General features: G+C 29.9%; 2 protein-coding genes across 7 annotated transcripts in view; one reads left to right on the forward strand and one right to left on the reverse strand.

Moving 5' to 3' along the window:
• Window positions 1-250: 250 nt before the first annotated feature.
• On the reverse strand, window positions 251-26,915 carry LOC117237049. Of its 6 annotated transcripts, XR_004493938.1 has the most exons (9): window positions 10,720-10,780; window positions 9,337-9,511; window positions 8,038-8,155; window positions 7,809-7,953; window positions 7,608-7,695; window positions 6,837-7,200; window positions 2,747-6,569; window positions 1,778-1,861; window positions 251-1,645 (listed from the first exon to the last, which is right to left on the reverse strand). XR_004493938.1 is itself a non-coding variant. In XM_033500633.1 (7 exons), exons 1-7 carry the CDS (start codon window positions 25,844-25,846, stop codon window positions 2,709-2,711), a joined length of 4,797 nt encoding a protein of 1,598 aa, XP_033356524.1. In that variant the 5' UTR covers window positions 25,847-26,915; the 3' UTR covers window positions 2,240-2,708. The 6 variants fall into 6 exon arrangements, 5 of the variants coding, with proteins under 5 accessions (XP_033356524.1, XP_033356525.1, XP_033356523.1 ...); XM_033500633.1 differs by lacking the exons at window positions 251-1,645; window positions 1,778-1,861; window positions 10,720-10,780 and adding an exon at window positions 25,801-26,915 and having other exon boundaries at window positions 2,240-6,569; XM_033500634.1 differs by lacking the exons at window positions 251-1,645; window positions 1,778-1,861; window positions 10,720-10,780 and adding an exon at window positions 13,082-13,206 and having other exon boundaries at window positions 2,240-6,569.
• LOC117237065 (histamine H2 receptor-like) overlaps window positions 13,036-27,106 on the forward strand; it is a 362,177-nt gene continuing 348,106 nt past the window's right edge. The window contains 2 exon segments of the mRNA XM_033500679.1: window positions 13,036-13,151; window positions 16,044-16,208. The gene's annotated coding sequence lies outside the window, so the exon portion shown is untranslated.

A 27,106-nucleotide genomic window follows, 5' to 3' on the forward strand; every position in this document is an offset into this window, starting at 1 on the left:
ATGTATATTAAAAATGCGTTTTACATAATGTATCGTAATATAGAGTCAAGTATTTAGATGAAATAAAAATCTCATAGATACATGATTGTAGATGTTTAAACTAAAAATAATTAAATATAAAGGTATTAAAAGAATATCTAAACGAGTACCCTGTTACAAACTACGTCTAACCCTAATCGTAAACGTAAAAAATTTACGCTAGGGACGTAAATATGAGGTAAATATGTTTATACCATTTTTCTTAAAAAACCCAGTCTATGCACTGCGCAATGCATGTAATTTACAAATGTATGTAAATACAAGTTTATTCATTATTATGACATAATGTTCTACACATACACAGTACTCAATTTTTTTTATGAACACGAATGAATGAGGCATTTGATGTAATGTTACTACTCTAAATTATATTTTAGGATATCAGACTTTTGCTAATAAATGCTTGGCGCTTAGGATAATTTTCTTAGTAGCAAACTATCCATATGGTCATGTGCATAAATAGAAACATTTGGCAATCATTTAATCGCGCTTTTAATAATTAATATCGAATTATGTTACGTTAACTTAAACCTATCAGACTTTTTTTTTGAAAAAATAAATGGTAACGATAAAGAAGCAATAATAAACGTTTATCTGCTGCATTAATATCGCATGTCTTTTTTTTATACATCGTAAAAATTATTACTACCTATATAATCTCTGTAATCGAAACGAAATTTCGTATTATTTGTACGAAAAAATTGGATTGCGAAGTAGTTTGTCTTGATTATGATTATTTCTCTATGTAGAAATGTTTATAAATATCAAATTTAGATTAATTATAAATTTCACGGATAGTTTTTAAGTAGTCAATCAAATACATTTTTTGTACAATAAAACACATTACTAATTTAGCATTAGTCAGCTAATAATCACAGATATCAAACACAAGAATATGGCACTGAACTATGCAAATAACCTTGTATTTTCAAACGAGTGAATATATGTGTTCTATATAAATGAGAAATAATAATCGAAGAAAAGTAAATTAACTATTAGAATTCTTTAATCTCTTTAAAGTTTAACTTCCAAAAGTTACATTTCCTTCTTTTTAAATCTAGAATTTGTACAGCGAGATATATGTACTTTATCCAAACGCTTGAGAAAAATAATCGAATAATTTTTTAAAATATATGTTAAATTTTTAAAGCATAAATTATGTAAAGGCGCTATAAATTCGAGTATCGTATTGAATGACATTTCGTGTAACAAAGCTCTATCGTTTTGGTAAGTATACAAAGTCTAAGTACATTTTTTTAATTTTTCGTGATGTTTTCGATTTTAACCTGAAATTTTTGAATACATATTACTTTCGTGTTTTATTTTAGTAACATTTAAACTAAATATGTTTTAAATCATAATTAAAAAGTGATGACTAGCTATGTTACTTGCATTGTGATCTTTAAGGGTATATCTATAACAAATAATGCTGTATATGTATTAAAAGGACAGGTTAAAAAATTGAAGGAAGTTCATTTTTCCTGTTCTATTTTTGTATGACGGTACTATTATTTCTATGTTATTTGGCAAATTTATTGACATCACATTTTGCGAATTAAGCAGTTGCTTGAAATTTTTCAGTATTAATCTGGAGGAAATAATTAATCTGGAATAGAAAATGTTAAACTTCTATAGTAAAATATTTTCTTATTTAACATGCAACTTTTTTATATAGGCTAGAAAAGAGAATATCTAAATATACATATATTTTATTATGTTATTTGATTTTTAATCTTACCTATCCAAATTCTTTTAAACTATAATGTTGTCATGAGCCAGTTTTTCTCATTTTTCTGAATTTAAATAATTTTGTTCCATCAAACTGAAAAATATAATATCTAATGTTTTAGAATGTCAAAGAGATTAAAGTTAGTAGTAGTTTTATGCACTGCGGTAATTCATACTTTGCTACATAAAATTTTATGCTGTGAATACATACATGCATGCAATCTCACAGAAAATTTAATTTTAAAGCTGATAAAGAATATCTTTTATTAGTTTATGTAAAAATATCGAGTTGTTTGTACCTCATGGTGTTTTATGTAGCTTAGCAGAATATATTTAAAATTATTTGTTAACGTAAATTATCTTACCTTTTATATACGAGTTATAAAATCGTAAAATTTGCATACAATTACTTTGGATTATAATATATTTACAAAATTATATACAAAAGTAATTTTTCTCCGATTCATATAAAAGATTTTAATTACGTTATAAATGACAAAATTTTGCTCTAAATAATTACAAATATACTGAATTTAATTAAAATCAGAAGAATTATATCAAAATTAACTGGTAGTCTAATAAAATGGAGTATAATACTGCACAGTTTTATACACAGTAAATTACGAACACTAAAGAATTTTCTATTGTTTTAGTGTGAAACTGTCTGTGTCCGACAAAATATACGTACAATCTACAAAATGTAAATATCTTCCATGATGCTGCTTAAAAATTTAAAAAAATTACGCTAATATTGATCTTCGAGCATTGTACTATACACTTCGCCGGTATGTAAATATCTTCCCAGGATAATTTATCTTCTCATTTATACAACATTTACAAGTTTATGATGCCACAGTCTTGTAGGAGTAATGTACACTTAATTATTTAAATCTCAGAAAAATTTCTTACAGTAACGAATTTCCATAATGAGGTGGTATCGATCATCGACTAGTCTTTTTACGTTTGCGTTTTGACTCACCGGACGGATTCCACTCTGGATCAACATCGGTGTAAGAATAATTTACTTTAGGAACGTTTCTTTTTGAGCTTCTCGTTTGCCGTAGAGGCGACTGTGTTTTCTTTACCCTTTTATACGTTCCTTCTTGCTCTATCGTTTCTATCTCAAATCGCTTTATCGACGTCACGTCTAATAGATTCATCTCTTCCTGTTGCGCGAATGTTTTAACTGTCCTCTGAAGGCAAGATTCTTGATATATAGTATTACTAGTTTGATCATTTGTCGGTCGAAATTGGCATTCGATCTTTCTTGCATTTTCGTTCGCCAGATTCTGATGTGATTCGGTATCCTGTACATCTTTGTAATAATTTCTTCTTATCAAATGCGAATTGCAGTGATAGTCACCACGCAGTTCCTGCTTTTTCGCAAGAGACAATTCGTATTCGGATTTAACGATTTGATCAGACCTCTTCCGTGTATTGTCCAACGCTTCTAAAGCAGCTATAGACATCATAGGCATAGCTGGATAATTGTCTATTTTTTCAGTTTTTATAGGTGCGCCCGCATATGCCATAGCATGCGCCTTCAGCCTTTTCTTTAAAGGCAACTTATTCTCTGCATCTTTTTTAAACACTCCTTTTTCTGAGTCGCACTGTACTCCCAGTTTTTCCAATGACTTATTTTGCAAGAGGTTGTTCTCTATTTTACACAATAATTGATCGTCGTATAATTTTTCTATAACGACTTCATTCTTTGCTCTGTCATGCTCTTGGACGGCAGGGCTTTGTACTGACGAATGCGTTGGCAAAAAATACGGACTACTTTCGATACAAGACACGTGGGTATCCGTCGCTGGATGTATACACTGTCTGCAATGCGCGACGATATCGTAGGTGCAATTTAAACAGGAGCAATGCGATCTTCCACATGAACTACCCGATTTCGCGTGCGAATGAAGGGAAGTGTTAGCATTAATTTGCAAACTACACGATACTGAGGTGCAATGTTTATGATATGGTACGCATAATTCCCCATTGCCTGCACAATTTCCATAGATCGGTGGTAAGGTAGTTGGATGAGTGGTAGATATATGTAAGGGATGTTGAGCATTAACTTCGTGTGGATGTGAGTGAATTCCATTGAATCCCGGGATCGCGCAGTTCGGCGCGATGTGATTAGAGATATTGAACTCTTGCTTGATATTTTGTCGGAAGGTGAGATTCGATTTTGATTTCCGCTTTTCCATCGATTTGCTCATCAAGTTTACCTCCTGATACATTTGCGAATTGACAGAAAGCATGTCAGTTGATAGCGGTGCTTTTTTTGAATATACTTTCGTGTCTGCAAAATTCTTATCTTCCGGTTCAATCTTGATCCCTTCTACGGAACACTTGTTCTCTTGATACGATAATTCCTTGTTGTACGAAGTTAATTCCAAGTTACACGATGCATAGTCCAGAGAAGTTATAGCTTCGAATTGTCCACAATCTTCAGTTGGAGATATCCAATTTTTCTCTTTTAACCTGTTGATTTCCTCGTCACTAGTGTGATCCTCCGAATTTTCAACCGCTTTGTTTATAATATACAGATTACTGTTAGGAGACTTTTGCAGCAAAACTATGGTTTCTCCGTTTAGTATTACGTTTGTATTCTCTTTCACGGTTTGCGCATTATTCTCAATGGGGGCGAAATTATGCGTCAGCGCGTCCGTGTCGTAATTTATGCTTGTTTCCGGATGAGAAATGACTTTACACAGTTCGCTATCACCGTTTCCACTCTCTGCTTCGTTAGATGTTACTTCTACTCGAAGCTCGACTTTATCTATGGTGTCCTCGGGATAAATGCCAACGATTCTATTGATTATTTCTGCGGATGGATTTTCAAGTAATAGGGAAACGGTATTTGACGAATCATTTGTATCAGTCTCGTCATCAGTGATTTGATTGCAACACGCATACCTCAAAGATGCGTAATCTTTTACTTTTATTTGGTCGCATTTTACGTCGGATTCAGGCTTTAAATGTGGTATATGCTGTGAAACACTCGCCAACAACGACAGACCATCGATATTGTCTTGTAATTCAGAATCTTGAACGATATATTTATTTTTGGCAACGGTACACACATTTTTCTCCTCTGTTACTTTATATAAATTATTACACTCCTTCGACGTGATTTCTGATGACACTTTGTCAGATTTGCAAGGAACATCTTCCTTATTAACATATTTGCCAATATTATTATCGCACTTGTCCCCTACAGGCTCCTTAAAGTTTGTATCGATACAAGAATTTTCATTATTTTCAATATTTTCATTCGGGCACGTTGCATTAATTGTATTAGAAATATCTTTCTTATCCGTAGAATAAGATTCGAAAATAGATTCTCTAATGTTATCGATGCTTGATTTATTTTCTCTTATATTCTCGTTTATTTCATCATAACTACAGATTTCTAATTCTGGTCGCGTGCAGAATTTATCTTTCGCTCTGCTTACGCACTTTGATGATTTCGATTCCATTCGCGATTCAAACTTCTTTTGCATTGTCGAAATTTCGACAAGTATACCTGATGATCCTTGCTTCTCCTCATAATCTAATACATTTTTAATAGGAGAAGCTTCAACTTTCTGGATTCTTCCAGTAGAGATTGTTTCATTTCTATCATTATTTTGCGGCGTAATTAATTCCTCGTGTCTAATTTCGGAATTAACAGTCCTGTTAGAGTAGTCAGATTTACAAACACGTTCACTGAAACAAGTATTATTTAACATTTTGTCGCTCGAGACATTTTGATTATTCCTTTCGAGCTCTAAGTTTTCCGACAATGTTACCCTTTCAGTTACCTCGTCATTAATTACATTAACATTAGAACGATTAGAACTATCAGCGTTATCTTTGGAATTATACTGAGTACAAATTGTGGTATTATTTACACCTGGGCATTCTGTTTCTAGATCACAGACTTTTTTAAAACTTTCAACTTTTTCGCGTGTTTCAGGCTCTGAGAAAACGTCTGTTTCTGTCAATCGCTTGATCACAGTTTGTTTATTAAAACTATCATTCTCCTTCTCGTCGCTCTGTATATTCGAAATATCTGCATTACTTAAACAATTACCATTAACAACGCTGTTTGAAATTTTTGATACTTGCTTCGTTAGCGGGAGTATCTCGGTTAGAACTGTTTTACTGATCATTGTAGATGCTTTAACATTTACTTCTTTAGTATTGACTTCCGTACCAATCGATTTTCTTATACTTTCTGTACAAGTTATTAACTCTTTGTCGATTTCCATCTTATTTTCATCATTTTTAAGGACAACCGTTCGGCATGCATTAGTTTCATTTTTTTCACCGAGACTTTTCGTGGTACATACCGATTGAGAGGAATCTTCCGATCGATGACTAATATTTCGTGAGGTATTCGATGGATGTGTAAGCCCAACATGTTCCTGCCTTTTCTTCTTGTGTGATGCTTTTACTATCTTTAAATCGATATTCTTTTTTGCTTCTTCTAACCATGGTAGTTTTCTAGACTTTCTTTTCTTTATACATTTCTCGAGCACTATATCATTAGTTAAATCAATAATTACAATCTCATTGGACTTTTTACATTTCCTCCGCAAACGATTTTTATTTGATTTAATTGTTTTAGAATTAACATGCTCCGTAGAAATATTATTCGAAAAAGTACCTAAACATTTAAAACTAGTTTGTTCTTCCAAATTTAAAGTTTTAAAAGTATTTAGCAAAGAAATAGATTCATTTTTTTTATTTTTATCTGATATAATTGAATTTACGTTATTATCTACATATTCTACATCTTTCTTAACCATATCTTCCGACTGACGTGCATGAACATAAATTACTATTAATTTTGTCGTAATTAAGTTATATTATCTTTATGTGCGCATTAATCGAATTTTCATAGATTAATTACTAGTTTTATTATTTACATAAAAATAACTTTATGCAGTAATTAGTATAGTTTGGAAAACGTTATAAATAATTTTGGTAGCAATTTGAAAGTGATGATTAATAATTATAAATGTGTCAACAAATGTGTGTAACAAATGTGCATGAAAAGAAATAATTAGTATATAGATAAATACCATTTTTGAATTAATTCTACTGGACGAATCAATGGGAGTTGCAATTCCGTCCTGGTATACACTTCCATTGCTTTTTCTGCAATATTGTGCAAACATTTCACAATGTTTTTTTATATCAAATTTATGCTGCAATAGAGCTTTTGTAGAATTTGGTTGACTCTTTGGCACTTTTGGCAATACATCTTCTAATATACTTGATGAGAATGTAGATGGCAATGGCCCCAGAGATGCAATTGCAGCAGCTGTTATTTGATCTTTTACAGCCACATTTTCATTTATTTTTCTCCACAAACGATAAATAAAAAAGTAACGAATATACATAATACTAGATTCTGGGTGAATGGGAATATTTTTTATTATTTTCCTAAAAAGGAAAATAGTTGTGTATATGTATGTATGTATGTATATAATAAGTATTAATGTATATTAATATATATAGAGAATAATACCAATAAATGAAAGTGAAATTAAATTTTAATATAAGTTCTTATTTGGTGAAGTATTAAAAGATCTGATAGTTTGCTAAGTAACTGAAAAAAATAAAGGTAACTTATGCAGCATACGCAATAATTACCTATTATATAGATTCACTCAAATGTAAAAGTTAATAATAAATTTAAAATATAGTAAAACAAATATGAAATTTTTAACCGAGGCAGTAAATCTATTGCAAATGATAAAACTAATTTATATTTCTTGATTGAATTTTCACAAATTAAAAATGGAATAAAAATGTCAGAAATAAATTCTTTTACTTTGTTTTATACTTACGTTATAATTGGATCTAAAATATGATGATAACTGCAACACATTAGTTGTACCTTGATTAAAGTATCTAATAAATGTTCCATGGAATGTTCTGAAAGAGACATATATACATTTTCTTTTAAGATAACATACAATATTTCAGCATTTTAAATCATTTCTATTTAAATTAATTGCGGTAAAATATTTGTGTGAACATCATCATACCTAGATAAACATAAAGACAAGAAGTAATCCTTGCACAAATTTTATCATGATTTTCTCTGCTTTTCCTAGATGCTTTTAATTCCATATCTATATAGAGCGCTAATAAGTCGGACATATTATTTAAATAACTGAACCTATCATGATCCTAAAAGGTGAAATTTGTTTAGTGTTTAGTAACATAAGAAACAGTTCAGCATACAAAAATATTAAAATTAAGAAAGAAGCTTACCTCAGAAAGTTCACGATAAATATATAAGAACAACATTAAAGTCTCACTAATAGAATCCTTTAATTTTGCTGCTCTTAAAGGCCTTGTGTAACATTCATTTACACTGACACTTACATTTCTGTAAGCAAATTATTTACTGAAACATTTTTCATTTTCTTAATATAATAAAACTGATAAATTTACAACATGCAATCCATTGCTATCCTATCCAAAATTTGCAACTTATACAACTTTTTATATTATTTGATTTATATATAACAAATTTATGCTTAAATATATAATTCATTAATAATTTATTTAAATAATTAGTGCGGATATTATATATATGTAAACGTATCAGTGATATTAACAGATATCAAACAGATACAAAAATTTAATTATGCCTTGAAAGCATAAAAAGTTTAATAAGTATGATTACAAAATTGTATGAAGTTATTGAAGTTTTCAATAATAAACATTGTTTTTAAAGTAACCTTGACGTGATATAAAATAATTAAAACAAACAATATTTTTATAGTATTAGTAGTAGCAGTAGTAGTAGTAGTAGTAGTATCTGTTTATTGTGTTGTCCCTTATGTAGTAGTATTTATTTATTGCGTTGTCCCTCATGTAATAGTATTTATTTAGTGCATTGTTCCTTATGTAATAGTATTTATTTATTACATTGTCCCTTTTGTAGTAGTATTTATTTATTGTTTTGTCCCTTACAACCTCAAAATTTTGTAATGTAATTTTGTAAAAATTATATTTATTTCTATTTTTATGGTTAATAATTTTTATACACATTTTTGATTATTTATATTAACTTATAATTTGAAAACATTTTATACTGATATTGTTATTATATCACTTTCATTTACGATTGTTCTCAATATGTTTTACAATAATTATTTGATGAATATTTCCTAATATTTCCCTAATATTTCCACTGACCATAATTTAATATTAAAAAAATGATATCTTTTAAATTTAGGATCATATAGCCACTTCCTTCTTTATATTTTTTGTATCATTTTATTCTACTGCATTCTAATGATCTGTCTATTACAGATATTCTTAATAATTTTAATTTGATGTTCATAAAGGAAACACGTTTGTATTATATATATACATTTATTGTATATTATTATTATATATATAATTACATATATATATTTATAATAATATCTACGTATAATGTATAATATCTAAAGAACTAAGTTATCTACTTTTACTGATTTTTAAACCAGTTCCCAGAAAAAACATTACTGGTAAACTGAAAATGGGGATGATACAAACTTATGACGATATAATCATTACCTCACATAAAATTGCATAAGTTCTGTTAAAGATGCCATACTTTTTTCTGTATGTATACACCTGCACATTTTTTTAAACTCTAGGATCCAAGGAAACAGCTCAATAATTGATGGTTTTGATTCATCATTGTTCAATTTTAGTCTTCCATTGTTTTTAACCATTTCCTTTTTGGTATCTGTACATTAACAAATAAATAATTGTTTAACAAAATAGTTTCGTAAATGGTTATGACAGCAACAAACAGATTTTTAAACACATTAAACAATTTTATTTTTTTTGTTTTTATTGTTTAAAACAAAATTTCAGTTTTTCTATCCAAACTGAACTTTTCTTTAAAGAACTCATTCGAAAAAAACAAATTTTATCTTGTTCACTTCATAATGTAAATTGCTTAAACACAGATGCCGCACGTATTTAGTACGAATAAAAAAGAATACCACAAGCAAATGTACATAATATACTTATATAACATAATAATTGAGGCAATGTTACGGTAACGTAACATATCACGTGTAATCAATTTTTGTATTTATTTGAAAATTTATACGTAATAGAAAATATCTTCTTGTTATCGATATTATTGTACATACACGATATTATGCCACGAGCTCAATGAATACTTTCAGCTACATTTACAAATAGAACTTATGCAGGATTTTCTAAATAATATCAGGAATTCTAATTAATAGAATTATGCAGGAGTGTGAAAAGATTTAACGAATTATTTTTACCAATTATTTAACGTTCTTAAATAATATAAAATGACGATAATGATAGTAACAGAAATCAATGAAATTTAACATTTGAAAGTCGCAGTAGCAGTTTAAACACTCTCTTTATTATCCAATAAAGTGTTAACAATATTTATGGTTTAGTAAATTTATTATGGCTTTATTAAAATTTTTTCAAATTGATGCTTAAAGTTTATATTAGACGTAAGAATTATTTTTAAATAACTTGTATATGTATGTTTGTGAAAATTATACAATATCACCAAGTAATATGTATTCACACAGAGATTAGAAAACATATCGAATTAAAAGTGTATTTAATAAATGATTTAAAATAAATGTGATGAAAAACTTAATCGAACGGTTAATTCTGGTGTTACACACAGATGCATTATCCACTTAGCACAAGACTGATTCTTCACAGAAAATTTCCGAAACTATCACCAAAAAGTATACGTTTATTTGGAGATTTCATTTGCATTTCTAGAGATTCGGTTGGTAGTCATTGAATTGGCAATGCCAATAAATGTAGCGACAAATCGATCGAATGCGCGTCGAGGAGGTTGCGTGCGAAGACTAGCGTGTTTCTGCCGCTAAACATTCGTAAACAACCGGTGAAAAACACTTTTTAACGAACACGATAACCACATACCTTGCACCCGAGCATTTTCGTTTTGCATGCTGTTTATCCGCTCTTCCACAACACAATTCATTTTGTTGAAATTTTTCAATAAATGTGTTAATATTTCGTAGAAACGTTTTTCCCTACCAGAGTGTACTTCATGTTAGAGACCGAAGAAACTACCGCGTCCGCGTCTCTCCACATACTGCGCTCTCGGTAACGGCCATATTGACACTGGCATTTGGTGCATCCACCACGAGAGCGCGTCTCTTACACCCCACTGTTACCAAGCTCACATCTATTATCCTACACTTAAAAGCACACACTAAATACCAGAATCATCTTGTATATTCCTCCTCTTCTTAGCTTTTTATTAATGAATTTTTATCACTATTTTTACATGTATATGATTCAATGATATTACGAATTGTCTTAGTTACCGATAACTCTAGGCGGTAAAATTTCGATATTTGGCGTTCTTTGAGGGTTAAAAGCAGCAAGGGTTTAGAAATAAATGGCTGATTCGTCGGCCTTTCAGGTAACTCAGCCAATGGAGGTCGAGCAACATGTAGCGCGCAAATCATGAACCGAGAACATCGCCATCCCTACCCCGCAAAACAGCCCAATCAGAACCGAGCAATTAAGTAATTACAACACACGGTTGCTTGTATACATATACGTACATAATTATTTTTTTATGCTTAGTCTGAATGTTTTTTAACAATGTTTCCCGTTATAAGAATTTAATTGTGGTGATAAAATAACACTTAATCAAATTGAAGATCGATTGTATTTACACTTAAAGAATATATATGAGAAAGGCGGTAAATGTGGAAGATTTTTCATATCGCACTCCTTGACTATTATTTCTTATTTCAGAGAAAGATAAAGATAATTAATTGATTTGATGAACTGAATATATGAGACGCAATGATTAGCAAAATTATTAAATTATAAAAAATATATTTGTTTGTTGAATTTGATATATTGTTGTTTTACTTATGCAATATAAAAGTATGTAAAATTGAACTATCAGGAATAGAACGTTTTTAATATTTTAATAATTTATATTACATAGTTTTGTACAGTACAACATATATTGTACATATTAAATTGTAGACAACACAAATATACGTATTATACTATATATTAAATTATATCTCTTTAAAATAGAGTTGTTGATATTTAAGCCCTTGTAAACAAAAAAAATATAAATTTTTTAACCAATTCTTTAATATATTAACATATTTGTAACATTTCTTTTATATAACATAAGAATGTTTTATAAAACATAATTCCTAGTTTAAGGATACCTTCATATATATAAAGGATATGGATACCAATTATGTATTCTGTAACCAAGAAATTTTCGTATTGTAAATTTAGAAATAAAAACATAGGAAAGAATAAGCATACATTCATTACAAGAATTTTCATGTACCTCTGAACTAGAATCCCACAAATGCATTTCAACTAATTTCTTACTCACTTGAGTTTTATGTTAATCAATGGAACAATTAATTATGCTATCAATAATATTCTTACACATTGATATTTTTTTAGAGAAAAAATGGTAATGAAACTGGTGGTTGGCAAAGAAAAAGTAATGGATCTGAAATCCAACGGACATTTCAATAGCTAAAAATTGATTGAACTGTGAGGTGGTGTGCAAGGGCGCGTGCGCAACAACATCTGGAAAGCTCGGCTTGCTCTTTCGGTTCTTGTCGGCCGCAGCCGCGATCCTCGGTTCCGACGGTGTCGCCTACTTCGAGCTCAGTGAGCCGATGTGTGAGCGCCGCGACGCCCAGAGCAGCCCCGACGTTAAGCGTCGCCGACATAGGTTCGAGAGGCCACGTTTTCTTTCTCGTCTTCGTCGTCATCGTTGTTGTCGTTGTAGTCGTCATTTTCGTCATCGATTTCTTAGTTGACTTTTTTCGATCGGCCATCGTGGTGGCGCACGCGGCTGCACATCGCCGATCGGTTTGGTGCGCGACGAAAAGGGAGACAGAGAGAGACAGAGACGTGTACAGTATATATCTTCCTCTATCCCTCTCTCTTCTTCTCCTTTTATCGGTCTCTTTCTTTCTCTCTCTGAACCTCCACCGCCCTGAGCATTTCTGTCTTTCTCAATCTTGATACTCGTATATATTCATTCGCTTTCGACACCATCGTCTCTCGCTGTCGCTGCTGTCCTTTCCATCGGTGGTTCACGTGTCCCGTGAATGCGTCGCAAAACGTATCTTCTCTCTGCTCTCTACCGGCGATCTCTCGTTGCTTGGGGAACGTATGACCACGAAAAGGAAAGGGAATGACCGTGGCCGAGGACATGATCAGCGATGAACCAACAACAAGGAAAATTATATAACACGTAAACGGATACATAAGTACTTACTACATGCATATTCGATCTGTTCTTGCAACAAACGATTCAATCTGCTACCTATGGATATCCTTCGATAACCGTAAGAAAACCATTCGTAGTCGATGCTTCTTTCACTCCTTCGTTCGAACGTGCTGTTTCTCTGTTTTTTATTTTATTTTCTTCTTTACTTCCTCCTTTATCTTTTATGTTCGTTGTTCTGGGTGAAGTATACAGAAAATAAATGTAGTTGAAGCGAGAAATGGAAATAGGGGATAATGTATCGTGAGTGTGAGCGGAAAGAGGGGAATACAAGACAAAAGATACGCATAGAGAGAGAAAGAGGTAAAAGCGAGAGAAAATGTGATTGAGTGCGCGGGTGAACTATGGAAAAAAGGCGGGGGAAGGGGGGAGGGGGGAGGGATAAAGCCATTGGGAGACGATATATATGTATGTATACAGAGTGGTTGTATGGAACAGAAGGGGTGCATGACACGGATGAATGAAGATAGCGATGCGCTTCGACACTGTTTCACGAAGATTCTCCCAAATTACGATAAAGCAGTGATTACAACTTTTACGATGCTTGAGTTTACTTGATATCATGTCTATCTTCGCGGAATTTTTTAACAATCTTCGCTGATAGATCAAAGAACGTACATCATGTATACCAACAAAAGATATCGTTTGAAAAGCATTCAGTGAATTATTATATTCGACTCAAAAGTTCCCTCCCTAATAGCACTGGAGCGAACGGTTACCTTTTTTCCTTCCCTGTTCAAATTTCGCCTTCGAGCACATATATATGTAAAGTGCACATATATCATTTAAATGGCGATTAAGGATTTGATTCAGGTTCGACCTGTTGATTCTGTGGAAAACGCTTGTCGTTATGCGAGGCATGCACGTTTAGTAATTTACCTGATGTTATCAAATCGGAATATACATACTATAGCCAACGTGTAAGCACACGATGTTATACGTTCAAAGTGGATTCAACCACCACAAGATACGCTCAGGGTGCGCTCTGTTGAATGAACAAAAATGTATACTCTAATTAAACGTTAAACGATCCTAATTGATTCACTTTATCTGACCTAGGATCATCTAATCGATTAAATTGATCGTTATAATACGAAAAGAAATATTTTATAATATTAAATATATTGTCGTTATAATATTTTTATCAGTTTTTAATAATCTCATTCTTTATTTATGGGTTTATGCTTTCAATTTTATAATAAATTTTCCAATGATTTCTTTTATGAACAGGAATTTAAAACATTTATGACAACTCTTTTAATAGTAATTAATTAAATCGCTACAAGGAAACATTTTATTGCAAATGTTATTATGATATTTTTGTAAATTTTAACGATTTTATCCAAATTTTCTTATAGTATCACAGTTTCAATTCTACAATTAAATTTCTCAATGACTTCTTTCATAAATATGAATATATAAAATATTTATGGGTACTGTTTTTGGCGTGAAAGTTTACACGAAATCGTAAAATCGATAAGTTGCACATTACGGCTCGTTCGATCGTTTCCATATTATCGTCCACGACAAGCACGAGCATTTTTGAGTAAATAAAACCTTTATATTTGCATAACTGTTAACCGGTATAAAATGAAACTCGTAAAATGCCAAATTCGTGGAAAGAAATTTCACATAGTTGTACGTAACTTTATGGTACGATGCATTGCACTTTATATACGGTGTATTTTCGAATAAATATAACATAAAACAGTTTGTAAACGGCGTGGAGCAACTGAGCCTGAGATACAGAATATTCCTTCATTGTTTTCCAATTTATGATCTCATCCTGCCATATTTATACCAATATTAAAGTACGAAGAAGAGATATAAAAATTAAGAAAGTACACTCAGAATGATTCTTCTGAAATTCAAGGTTACAAGAAAACTGGAGGTTATTTAAAGATCAAAATCAAAATTCTTCTATTGATTTAGAACATATGCTTGAATTTTATACATCCGGTGTTTAAATAAAATCGTGACAATTCAATTTACTGAAAGTATAAATGGAGTTACTGCAACAATTTTTTCAGTACCGTAATGTTACAGTATGTAATTATCTGACATATAAAAATTTACTTTTAACACTGATATAAATTGTAAACATGCGAAATGTGGGTCAATAAGATATTCTGAATATTAAGATATAACATTTTAGTAATTTTTTTGTTTTTCATTAATGTTTAATTTTTAAAGATAGTTCAGGGGACAATAAAATCCACGATTTATTAATATTTTTAAACGAAACCAAATTAATGGATAAATTAATTTCATTTGCATTTTTTATTTGTTGATTTTTGCATTGACTAAATAGCGATCACAATCAAATTAGATGAGTTAGTACAATTGTTGATTCTTCGTACATAGTATATTTTAATAATTATCGTACGAATATCGCAAATCTCATGATTACATAAAAAAATATGGTCATTTCAAATAAATATAAAATAATCCCAACCAAAAAATATAAAATAAATCTCACGATTCATATTAAAAAAAAATATACTTCAACATTCGAAATAATTAGCTACATATATATTACACAAGACGGAAGTATCATGCTGCTTATACCTAATTCGCTAATATATCGAAACTTGAAGAATATCGATCTCGTCATCCGGCAAAATGTCATTATCCAGTTATGCGATTTTTTAATTACCTGAAGCGGCGTTTATTCAATTTATTCGAATAAGTTGAAATTCGCGTTTATGTAATCAGACTTATGTTCCTCTTCATCACAAGAAGAACAACGAACATCTTTTTAATCTTCTAGATTATCGAATAGTTTCATGTGTAGAGCCTTTTGCTACGTCGGTTCGAGACGGAAATATAAAAGCACATTTAAGAATTAGATGATAGTTTGTACGTAGGAGTGAAAATGCACGATAGAGAACGCGAAGAATCCGTTCAATTTCTCGTTGCTCACTTTGAATGTCGATGCGAATACTCACGGCAGTGAACCGGTTACTTATCGTTTGTGAAACATTGCCACGAAGAAAATTCATATTTCTGTGTGGATCATACGTGTTGCCGTGTTACTACGGGACTAAAGCATAGACGATGAAAGTTTATTAGAATAAATTCGTGCATACAAGATTCATTGCTGGACGACATCTATATGGTGAGTCCTACTTATTGATGGTATATATGTTGTCCTTTTAGAATTAGTCGTTGTTTTATAAATTATAAATTTTGTACTCGTCGATTAAAGAATAAATCAGTGGTAAATTTGTATTCGTTGGTTAAAGAATTAATCTCAGTGTTTATCATTTGCACTCGTTCTTAAATGAAATGTTTGTTCCAATAGAAAACTGCATGTTTCGATGTTCTATATGTTTGTAAATATAAATGAAATTTGAGGGTATACTCTGTATCATCCAATAATTGCGAATGATATTTTAAAGCCACATAATCTATTAAATTTCGTAACCCGTAATATGTTTCGTATACATGTGCTGCAGTGTGTAATTTATTTAGTCAAAACCAAAGGTTTGCAGATATATTTGTATAAATATATTTCGCTGAATAATTACAGTTTCATCGAAAACAAAATTTATTCCGCGTCGTTAATAGACCATGATTTGATATATATTTTTCACTTTCGTCGTTGGAACTTTTAATTTTTTTATTATAAATGACTCATACATGTAGTATTAGGTTGCGGATGTGTATGCTTTTATTACGTTGACCGCCACGATACCCGTATTCGGGTGTCAGCAAAGTTTCTGGTCCGGCCACGTAACCCATATTCAGGTGTCGCTTATTTGACTACTTGCGAAGGATCGTCGTAGGTATTTGAAAAGATATTCCACAATAATAAATTGCTAATTAACAATTAATTGTAATAATAGTTGAATTGTTAAAAAATAAAAATACGAAAATGGTTTGTTAAAAAAATTATTAGAATGTAAAACTTTAAAGCATTCTATACATAGGTGAGGTTGGTCGAGACAATTTGGACAATAAGTTGTTGTTTTCTTCAAATACTTTTGTGCCTTTGTTCGGTCCATTCGACGTCTTTTATTTGCATAACATAGTTTGCACGCGCGTCTAATGCTTCTTCCGGAATCGTTTTTCCGAACGGCGATATTATGTCGACTCCGTAGAAGACAAGGATTTTTTGTATTTTCAGACAACCTTAATAATGTTGCAACTAATAATTGTTTAAATATTCTAATATTTATATTTTTCCTTGTTGCAATTTTGTAAACCGTCAAAGCGTTTACAACAGAAATTCCCAGAAGGAATCGAATGCCAAGTTTTCTGTAGCATTTTATTCCTTTTCTAATTGTGGTGGCATAAGAAACCATTTGGTCGAAATAATCTATACCACGCTTTCCTTCGTTATATTCAACAACAGCTAGTGGTTTTAACGTTGCGAACAAACGAAACGAAAGATCATTCTTGAGACCACCGCTTGAGCGACTCGTATTACTAAAATACCGATGGGAGCACCTAGCAGAGAACGCTTGGTACTGCTGTACGCGTGGCCTGACGGACATTTCTTTAATAACACGAGTGGCAGTCAACGTGCGAAGAAATTTGAAGATGCAAAATATACCAAATAGAATACTTTACATAGAATATGTAAAAATATGTACATAAAATATCCAAAGTATATTATTCGTTGTAATATTTAGTGGATGAAATCAAAAATCAAAATGAATATCAAAAATCATTTTATCTCCTAAAATGCAGAAAATAAATCAGAATGACGTAAGAACTATTGTGTGTTACTGTTATATGGTTCAAAAATATTGATTTCGAGTTAGTGACTTTTACTTAAATATTTAAAAAAATATTATACATCTCAAAAGTTTAGTTCAACTATAAAAACACACATAAATGAGAAATATAACATTTGAAATTAATTAAAAATAGTAACGAAAGGTACTTAAATATTTTTTTAGGTAACTTTTGATACTAAGAAATATATTTATTGTATATGTAGATATAAATATATACGTCTTTTTCACTTCTGATATTGCAACAAAGTTTGACTAAAAGAGGAATAACTTAGCGAGAGAAGAAAATGATCATTCGATCGGTGATCATTTCAAAGTTGTTTTTAAATTGGTATCAAGGTTCAGTCGTTTTATATCTGTAGAGTTTAGAACTGTTAAAAACGCGTTAATAACTTTAAGAATGAACATTTCCACAGCACTTGGTGAAAGATTTAGAATTCCAGGTATTAACAGGATTAAAACCTTAAATGATTTGAATGTATTTCTTTATTTTATATTTTTTGTATAATTGTATCATTAATTTAATATTTGTACAACATATCATCTGAAGTAATTCTTTATCTACTGACTTTATCAAAAAATGTTTGAAGTGAAATTATTTATTATGCAAGTATTCTCATTTGTATGTATCCTATTTTGATTTTGTGATGTCTTATATTTTTTTGAGATACCAAGGTGATCTGGAGATTTTTTAACAGTCACCCTATATTTTTTATACTCCATTGTAGGTTATGAATTCAACGACCTATAATAAGATGACCTTTAGTTGACCTTGTATCTCAACACGAAATGAAATTTTGTGAAAAGTAACTTACTTTCCATGTTTCCGTTTAAAATAGGTGTATAGTGAATTATGTCTCATAGGTACACTGCAAGCCGTTCGTGTTTCGTACCGACGCGACAGTACGTTGCGTCGCGCCGTTTGGGAAAATGTCGACACACGTATGAACGGCCACAACTTTGAACATCTACTTTAAATGCAAACATTGATAGTAAGTTACTTTTCACAAATTTTCGTTTCGTTTTTTGGCTCAAGATCAACTAAAGGTCATCTTATTATAGATAGTTGAATTCATAATCGTAACCTTTTTAATGGCTATAGTGAAGTATAAAAAAGGTTAGGGCGACTGTTAGAAAATCCAAGGTTACCTTGATATCTCAGAAAATACGAGGCACCGAAAAATCAAAATATATTTCACCAGGCTCACTTCACTTCAAATAATTTTTGTTTAAGTCAGTAGATAACGAGTTATTTCAGGTGACAGTTCTTAGTGACTCATTCTATATAGGTATCACGCTTTAATCAAATCAGGTAATAATCATTTTACTTATTAAAACAATGATACGCGTTGAATGTTAAAGATTAGATAAATGCAATTGTCTATATTTCTGAATATTACTTTGCGTCTCCATTATTTGTATTATCATACATATATCGTTTTGTTTAGTCACTAAATAATCTATTTATAGTATTAATACTTTTTTCATTAGAATGAGGAATTACAAACAATTATAATCTTTTCTCTCATGAGCAATGAAAAATTCACTTGAATATAATTGGATATAATGTGATGTATAACGAGTAAAATTTTCATTAAGCATTTCATTAATTAAAATGCGTTCTATTTAATTTCTCAAAGAGAAACTTTGTGAGCAATTTATTCATAAGAAATTTTGGTATAATTTTCTTTACAATGCATTAATATGAATATAACTTTTTTAACTTTTTACAAAAGATAAAAAAAAATTACAGAAGTTATAATTTTCTATTAACTTAACATTATATAAACAGTGTTTTACCTACATTTTGATTTGGTTCGAGAGCATCGATAATTTATTTATAGTAAAATAGCAATTGACGTTTTAATAACAAATCATTTAAATACTTTCATGATGCATTGGAAGAGTTATTAAAATTTATGGTAATTATTCCGAGTTTATCCTCAACACCAGTTTCGATGATTTTTTAATATGTTATAAAATTCAACATTTGGAACAACTTTGTCCTGTCACGAAAACGTCAAACTCTTAGTTTACTTGCAAGATGCGAAAATATGCGAGATATTTGCAAAAAACTGTCAGCAGTATCGGCATCACACGGTAAATTTTGCTTATAATCGTGCGTCCGTGACAGTGGATGCGGATGGATTGCTGGCCATCTCGCGGTGGCCGGATAAGATGGCACCTAACCCAAAGCTATATAAACTATAAACAAAAGATAAGAATTAGGTTAGGTTAGGCGTTATTTTATCCGGTTATCGTAAAGCGAATTTCGTGCGGATAGATTTTCGCGAATATCTTGAAAACTAAGAGAGTCCAACATTTTCATGAAAGGAAGAAGTTATCCCAAATGTTGACTTTTACAACATGTTAAAAAATTACCGAATTCAACGTACAGAATATACTTATGAATAATTATTAAATTTATACGTTTAATTTCTAAAGTTCTCAAATTCAGGTGAAAAGATATCTTAATTGACATAAACAAAATCAAATGGAACTCTTAATTAACGCAAAAAATTACTTAAAGCTAATTATGTACGTATATGCAATACATACTACTAATGTTACTTTATTATCTTTACGACGAAAGAGATAATTAGATATTTTACTTCTGTTTATTGGTTCAATCCTCTTGAACATCTTTTCTACTACATTATCATTGCTATAATGCATGATATGAAAGCATTAAATCTTCAATGATGAAGCTCAAGTTGCTTTCCAGAATAATCGAGTAGAAAGTAATGATGTAGGGTATAAATTATAAATGAAAGTGAAGTCAATGAACTCATATAATCCTAACCCGTGAATACATTTATCGATCCTTTAACGCTGTGTATACTCTACAATTATACTATCATGAAGACTACCGAGTTAAATGGAAGAATATCACGAATACCCTGAATTTACACTTCAAATTCCTGTGTAGAGTTTTCGATTCAGTTTCCATAACTATACATTTTTTAAAAATACTTTATATTTGAAATTAAATTATCTGATTATATTGACTTCAAGAAATGATTAATTTTTATGAAATATAATATTTTTTAAGTAAATAAAAAATATCTGAAGGATATTATTTTCTTATGATTAACTTCGTTACTTTTTATTAATGACAAATATTCTTTAATTATAACTAACATTCCCCTTTTATAATCATATTCATTTTAAGCAATATTTGTTTGTAGTTTAATAAAGATTTACTGATGTAAATGAATTACAGTTTTAAAAATATGATCTTTTGCAATTGATATAGATCTTCTGAATGAATAATTGATTGAAGTTTATAAATTAATTTTACAGTTTATCAAAAAACTGGGATAGAAGCAGCATTTTTAAAGACTGAAAATCTTTTCAACAGATTAGTGAAGGTTTATCGGTGGATTAAAAAGAACATCTGCTACAAAAATAACACAGGAAACCATTCGTATCTGGAAGAGAATCAATATCAGATTTGAATGTTTATTTTGATAACTATTGTACATATGTTCTAAAAAAAAGCTACATTTTCTGTCATTTTTAAAAAGATAGCTAACTATCACCTGTTAAAACAATACATAATTCTTTATTTCTTTAAATTGAATTTTAGAATATTTGTATCTACAATTTTAGTTTACTTTTAAAAAGAAATTGATGAAGCAGAAAATATCTTTAGCTGACTTTCATTTCGCTCTGTAAATAAGTAATATTTATGACAATAGTACATTAAGTCTGACTCACATTAAACTTACGACTGAAGCAAAATAGAAATATTTTCCTATTAAAAAAAAATAACAATAAGAATTATGCAATTCCTATATATTTGTGTTTCTATATTTTTACTAAAAATATTTTCAGTGCATATTATGATCTTATTTTATATTTTTCTTTAAGCAACATCTTAACTCTACATTCATATTTATTTTATTACACAAAATTACAAAATGACGAAGTGGTACAACATTATCTGATTCCATATCTAGCGGAACTTTGTTCGCTTGCACACAGCAACAAATGCGATTGGGTTGAAAAAAGTAAAAAATTTTGTGCGAACATATACAAAAATTCATTATCTTCAATGTGGTGTATAATTTTTCCATAATTTTGAAAAATAAGAAAACGAATACTTATTAACGAACAAATTTTATTTCTCGTTGAAAACGATTGACTGTAATATTTATAAAAATGTATAAAAATTCAACGGACTAAAACATCAAAAAAATTATAAACTACAACCTAGATTGTATTATAAGATAGATAATATAGGATGGCGTGTAAAAAATTCAAGCTGAAGAGTTTTGGAAATCTACTGGGAGCAAGGAAAAAATAGTTTCGAAAAAAACACGTTTAAGGTTTTAAATTAATCTTTCTCTAAAATAAAAAAATGCATTCGTATTAAGTCTTATAATCGCCCTTTCTTAGGTTTTCAAAATATCATGTTACCAAAGTATTATACAAATATCAAATTGTAAAAAATGCAAGGAAAAAAAGATTTCGATATTTTAAAGGCGCATGGTTTTGTACTCCCTTAATACAATTTTAAAATATGGATTAATTAATATTGTTATTGCAAATAGAGAAACGTAATTGCGAGAATTTATATAAAGTTATTTCATAACGCTACTTTATCATTACAGTAGATTATTCTATCTACCTTAAACATTTTTCTGCCTAAATATTATTCAATTATGAACAAATATTATTATTTAGTTGTTTTTATGTTATTTTACTATTTTACAATTCCCACATTACTTTATCTCGATAAGAAAAATGTAGTATAAAGCCAAATCTAATACAAAATTATTTTATAACGGTAGAAGCTATTCTACAAATTTATTTAAATCTCTCCATATCTAAATTTTATTTAATTATATACCAACAAATTTCAGTATTTAGTTATCTTCATATTATTTTACTTTTTTATTTTATCATTCCATAGACAAGAGTCCTATATATCAAAAGTTCATAGAGAATTACTTTATAATATATACTAAGGATTTATTGGACGTAGATCTTTCTAAATCTTTTCTTATCTAAGTTTTATGTAATTGTCAGCGAATTGAAGTACCAGATTACCTTATATCAGGTTTCAGTTGTTAGTTGCATAATCTCAAGAAAATTGGAATATGACATTTAATATTGTACAACTCTTGGTCTTTAATTTAATATTTTTCTGAATAATGTGATTTAAGCCCACACTTATCACGCGGTGGACCTTACGAAAAGGGGTTCTTTTTTTACGTTTGAGAATCGATTAAAAAGGGTCTAGCAAACTAGGCTTGTTTACTTTAACGCCTATCAATCTCTTTAATGCACACTATCACATTGTTGTAACACGCCATGATCAAAGGAACTGATAGGTGATGTGTATTCAAGCGAGTAGTAGCCGCATTTCTTGAGAGCACAGCTTCATCTTAAGCTTGACGGCATTAAAATTGCCAGATGAAATCCTATTAAAACGAATATTGTACGCAAGCAGAGTATGTAATACTCGTACTTTTCATGATCAGAAGCTTATTACATGGTTTAAGTATAACCCGATTATTATTTTAATAAAGTGTACGTGAACCATAGGATAACATAAGACTTGAGTTACCTATCTAGAAATAAACATTTTTTAAATGTAATTTTATTTATTTTTGTTACGCGAAATAAAGGAATTTCTTCACATTTTAGAAGTATTCAATATAATCGTTCTTTTTTAATTTTTTAGATGATAGAGCATATTAGAGATTACTGCAGAATATATTTTTATAGGAACTATTAAAATAAAACCATTATTTAGTTTATTTATGTTTACAATAAATTAATAACATTATTTATAGTTAAAAAATATAGCTCTACAAAATTATGAATGGAATTTTCAATATGTCATAAAAATTATGCTTTTCTTTAAAAAATATATAATATTAGATATAACTATATATGTACTTCGCTTTAATATTTTGTAATAAGTTGGTATAATATCTTAGCAGAGTACGTAATCTGCTGGATATTGCTCTATATTGGTGGTATACAGTAGACAATTAGATAAATTATAATTAATAATGTGTAACCTAATTCCACATCCCACTAAATGTTCTGCACGTAATCGGTTTATAATTCAGTTATTAACATCAAATGTTTGTAAGTAAATATTATGTGTACGTGGAGTATAATGAAATTTAAATTGTTCCTGCTGATATTGAAAGTAAGAAAAGAACAACTAAAAGAGCATTTGGTAATGATAAGAACAATCTTTCTAATATCAGAGCTAATTTGTTACTAATATTAAAATCTGTTTCGATAGAGATTTTTAAAGAAAAATATTTATTCCAAATATTTATTACTCCTTTTAATGTTGAAATAATATCAATGGAAACTTTCAGATTTCTATTGTTAGTGGGGCACTTCGTATGTAAAAAATTAATTATTTATTAAAAAAAAATCTGTTCTAAAATTATTTGTTACATCTATAAAGAAATTTTTACAAATATACAAATTTTGAATTCGAGAAGTTTAATATCTCTATAATAGGTATTAGTCATGACAAATTATAATCATTGTTTATCAGTACTTTATAACATTAAATTAATCTATGATATCGATATCACGTGATAAGTACACTTAGAGATTTAAGATCCAGCAACTTGGTTAACAGAGAGTTCAGAAAAATAAAATTATTTATATTATGTTATTTATTAAAAATGTACCATTTTAAATATAGAAATACATACTATAATACAATTATTACAATACTAATATCTTTATTATAATATTATAATGTATTATTATAATTTGTACCTATTTATAATTTTTATTATACGATTTGTTATTCTCATATTACTAATCGAAACATAAAATAAAGATTTAATGTACATATATTTAATATTGATAACAAAAATATGTTTCATGTATAAACATATTTTGAAGCTGTTATACATATTAGCATAAGAATTAAAAATATATTACATATTAAATTAAAAAACTAATTATACAATTTATTACGATATAAATTTTGTGTTATTATTACTTTCAATTATCAAAAAAGCAATATTAATATTTATTAACTTTTACTAAAAATAAAATTCAAAATAATCCTTATAATTTTGAAAAATTACCATCATTTTTATCTTTTTTAAAATAATTTATTATAACAAATAATCATATATTTTTAAAAAATGGTATGTTTGTGAGTCTACTATATTATTCTATACAATCTGTTTATCTAATAAATTTGACGAATTCGATGTAAACTTAAACCGATAGAATTTCATACAAGTCTGTTCATATTCCAGTATGTATAAAGTTTCTGATCGTGTCACATCTCGTAACTCTTGCTTCTTTGTACTTTTTAAGTCAACCTTATTTAAATGGCCAACGACATAAAGAACTCCATATAGATATTTGAGTGCCACATGAGCTACATATGTAAATAGATACATATACCGATTCTTCAATTTCACATCACATTTACTATAAAACGATGAAATGTTCCAGCGCCTTGATGTTTCTTCCGCTTCATTACCTTTCACTGTTCATTGATTGCATATCAAATTTGTGAACAGTATATTAATTCTATTCTTTCGAATTTATGCAGAAAAGATTTGAACTATATTGCTTTTCAATAACTAATTTTTTTATATATAAATCACATGTTGCAAAATATGTAAGATAACGCAATATTTAAAATATATATTCAAAATAAACGATATAAATGTAGATCAATATTTTATAATTCATCAATATTTTAATATTCAATATTTTATAATTCTATAATATTCTTTTAGTATTTATTATTATTTATTATTTACCTCATTTATTCTTTCTAGCATTGAGAAGCTTTAGTTTTAAATCCTTATATCTGCTTTTAACATTATTTTAGTACAGAGATCATAAATCGGTAAATGAATTAATAATAATGTAAAATATATTAATTTAGATAGATCCATGCGTTTTGTTAATTTAATTAATAAAAATTTTAGTTAAAAGTAACATTAGTGGACTCACCATTTTTAAAATTGGCGCCATGCACATATAGCCGCACGTGGTCCATCAATGGGTGATCTAACCTCAAATACACACTTCACACATTGACACATCGTACACACGGTGACATACAATCGATATTTACAGTCGATATTTGCTTTGGCTTATAATGACTTTCTCCTCTAAATATTCACCACGCCACTGTATACTACATCGCTGCTTGTCACGTTATCGCAGTCGATCCATTTGTTTTCATTTTACATTTTTTCTTTCGTAAAGTCACTTTCTCGTTTGTAACTATTTTGGACGACATTTTTTGGTTGCGACAGTTTTTCCACGAAGTTCACTGATAGCTTGTAGATAATCGATGTTGTCGGTTCAGACTACCTCACACATCAGAAAAGGTCTTAAAGAGCTTTACTCGTTTGAAGGTCATTTGCCGCTTAAAGGAGATATAACAGTTGTCGGACAATTACAACTTGCAGTTCGATACCGGAGAAACCAATCGATGTTCTCGCGAGTTCGTTCGTTTTGTTTCGCCGACGTGATCAGAATCAACGTGTTCCGAATCGATAACGTTGCTCCGAGTGGCCACGATATTTCTTAGAAAGAGGTTAGGTCTTGTTGGGAATGCAATTTTATACGTAATATAAGCATGATCCGGGAACAAAAACCGCGACTCGTATATACATATGCGTGGAATCACGGCATAGAATAGAAGTTTGTGCAATGTGAAATGAGCAAAAGTATCGAGTTCGTGATATCGATCAACAGATTCACACGTACACTAAGCTTAATATCATTCGTATCTCATTCCACGAATACACTACTTTGGTAATTAACTCACACAGAACTCGCGGTATAAGTCGCTCAGGGCTACTAATACCAAGACTTAACGTAAGAGAGCTCGCTTGCTGTTTTTATCACAATGGAACCCGTTCACCACTTGAAAGATACTCACCGACAAATAACGGTTTGATCGGACCTTTTTGAACACACGGCCATCGATCGACTGTTTCTTTCCCGAGGAGTCCAATATTCGTCACTGTCTGTTAGTCACGACTCGCAATTGCTTCCAAACAAACGCAACGTGTATAATGATACGCCTTCATATGTATTGTGCCAGTGTTTCTCACGCTCATTGGATAGTGGCGACCAAAAGCTTAGTAACATACTACGATGAGTAAGAAAAATGGAATGCTTCCCTGATTGTCACCAACTTATCTGTTTGTTCCGTGCATTTGTCTTCTTTTTGATATTTTTCTGTTTGCGCTTGCTATTGACTCACTTTGTCGCGTGCGATAGAAAGAATATTTCGTTACGAAAT

Source organism: Bombus vosnesenskii, unplaced genomic scaffold (genome assembly GCF_011952255.1).
Source record: "Bombus vosnesenskii isolate JDL3184/JDL3185 unplaced genomic scaffold, Bvos_JDL3184-5_v1.1 scf7180000013355, whole genome shotgun sequence".
Classification (NCBI taxonomy): Eukaryota; Metazoa; Arthropoda; class Insecta; order Hymenoptera; family Apidae; genus Bombus; species Bombus vosnesenskii.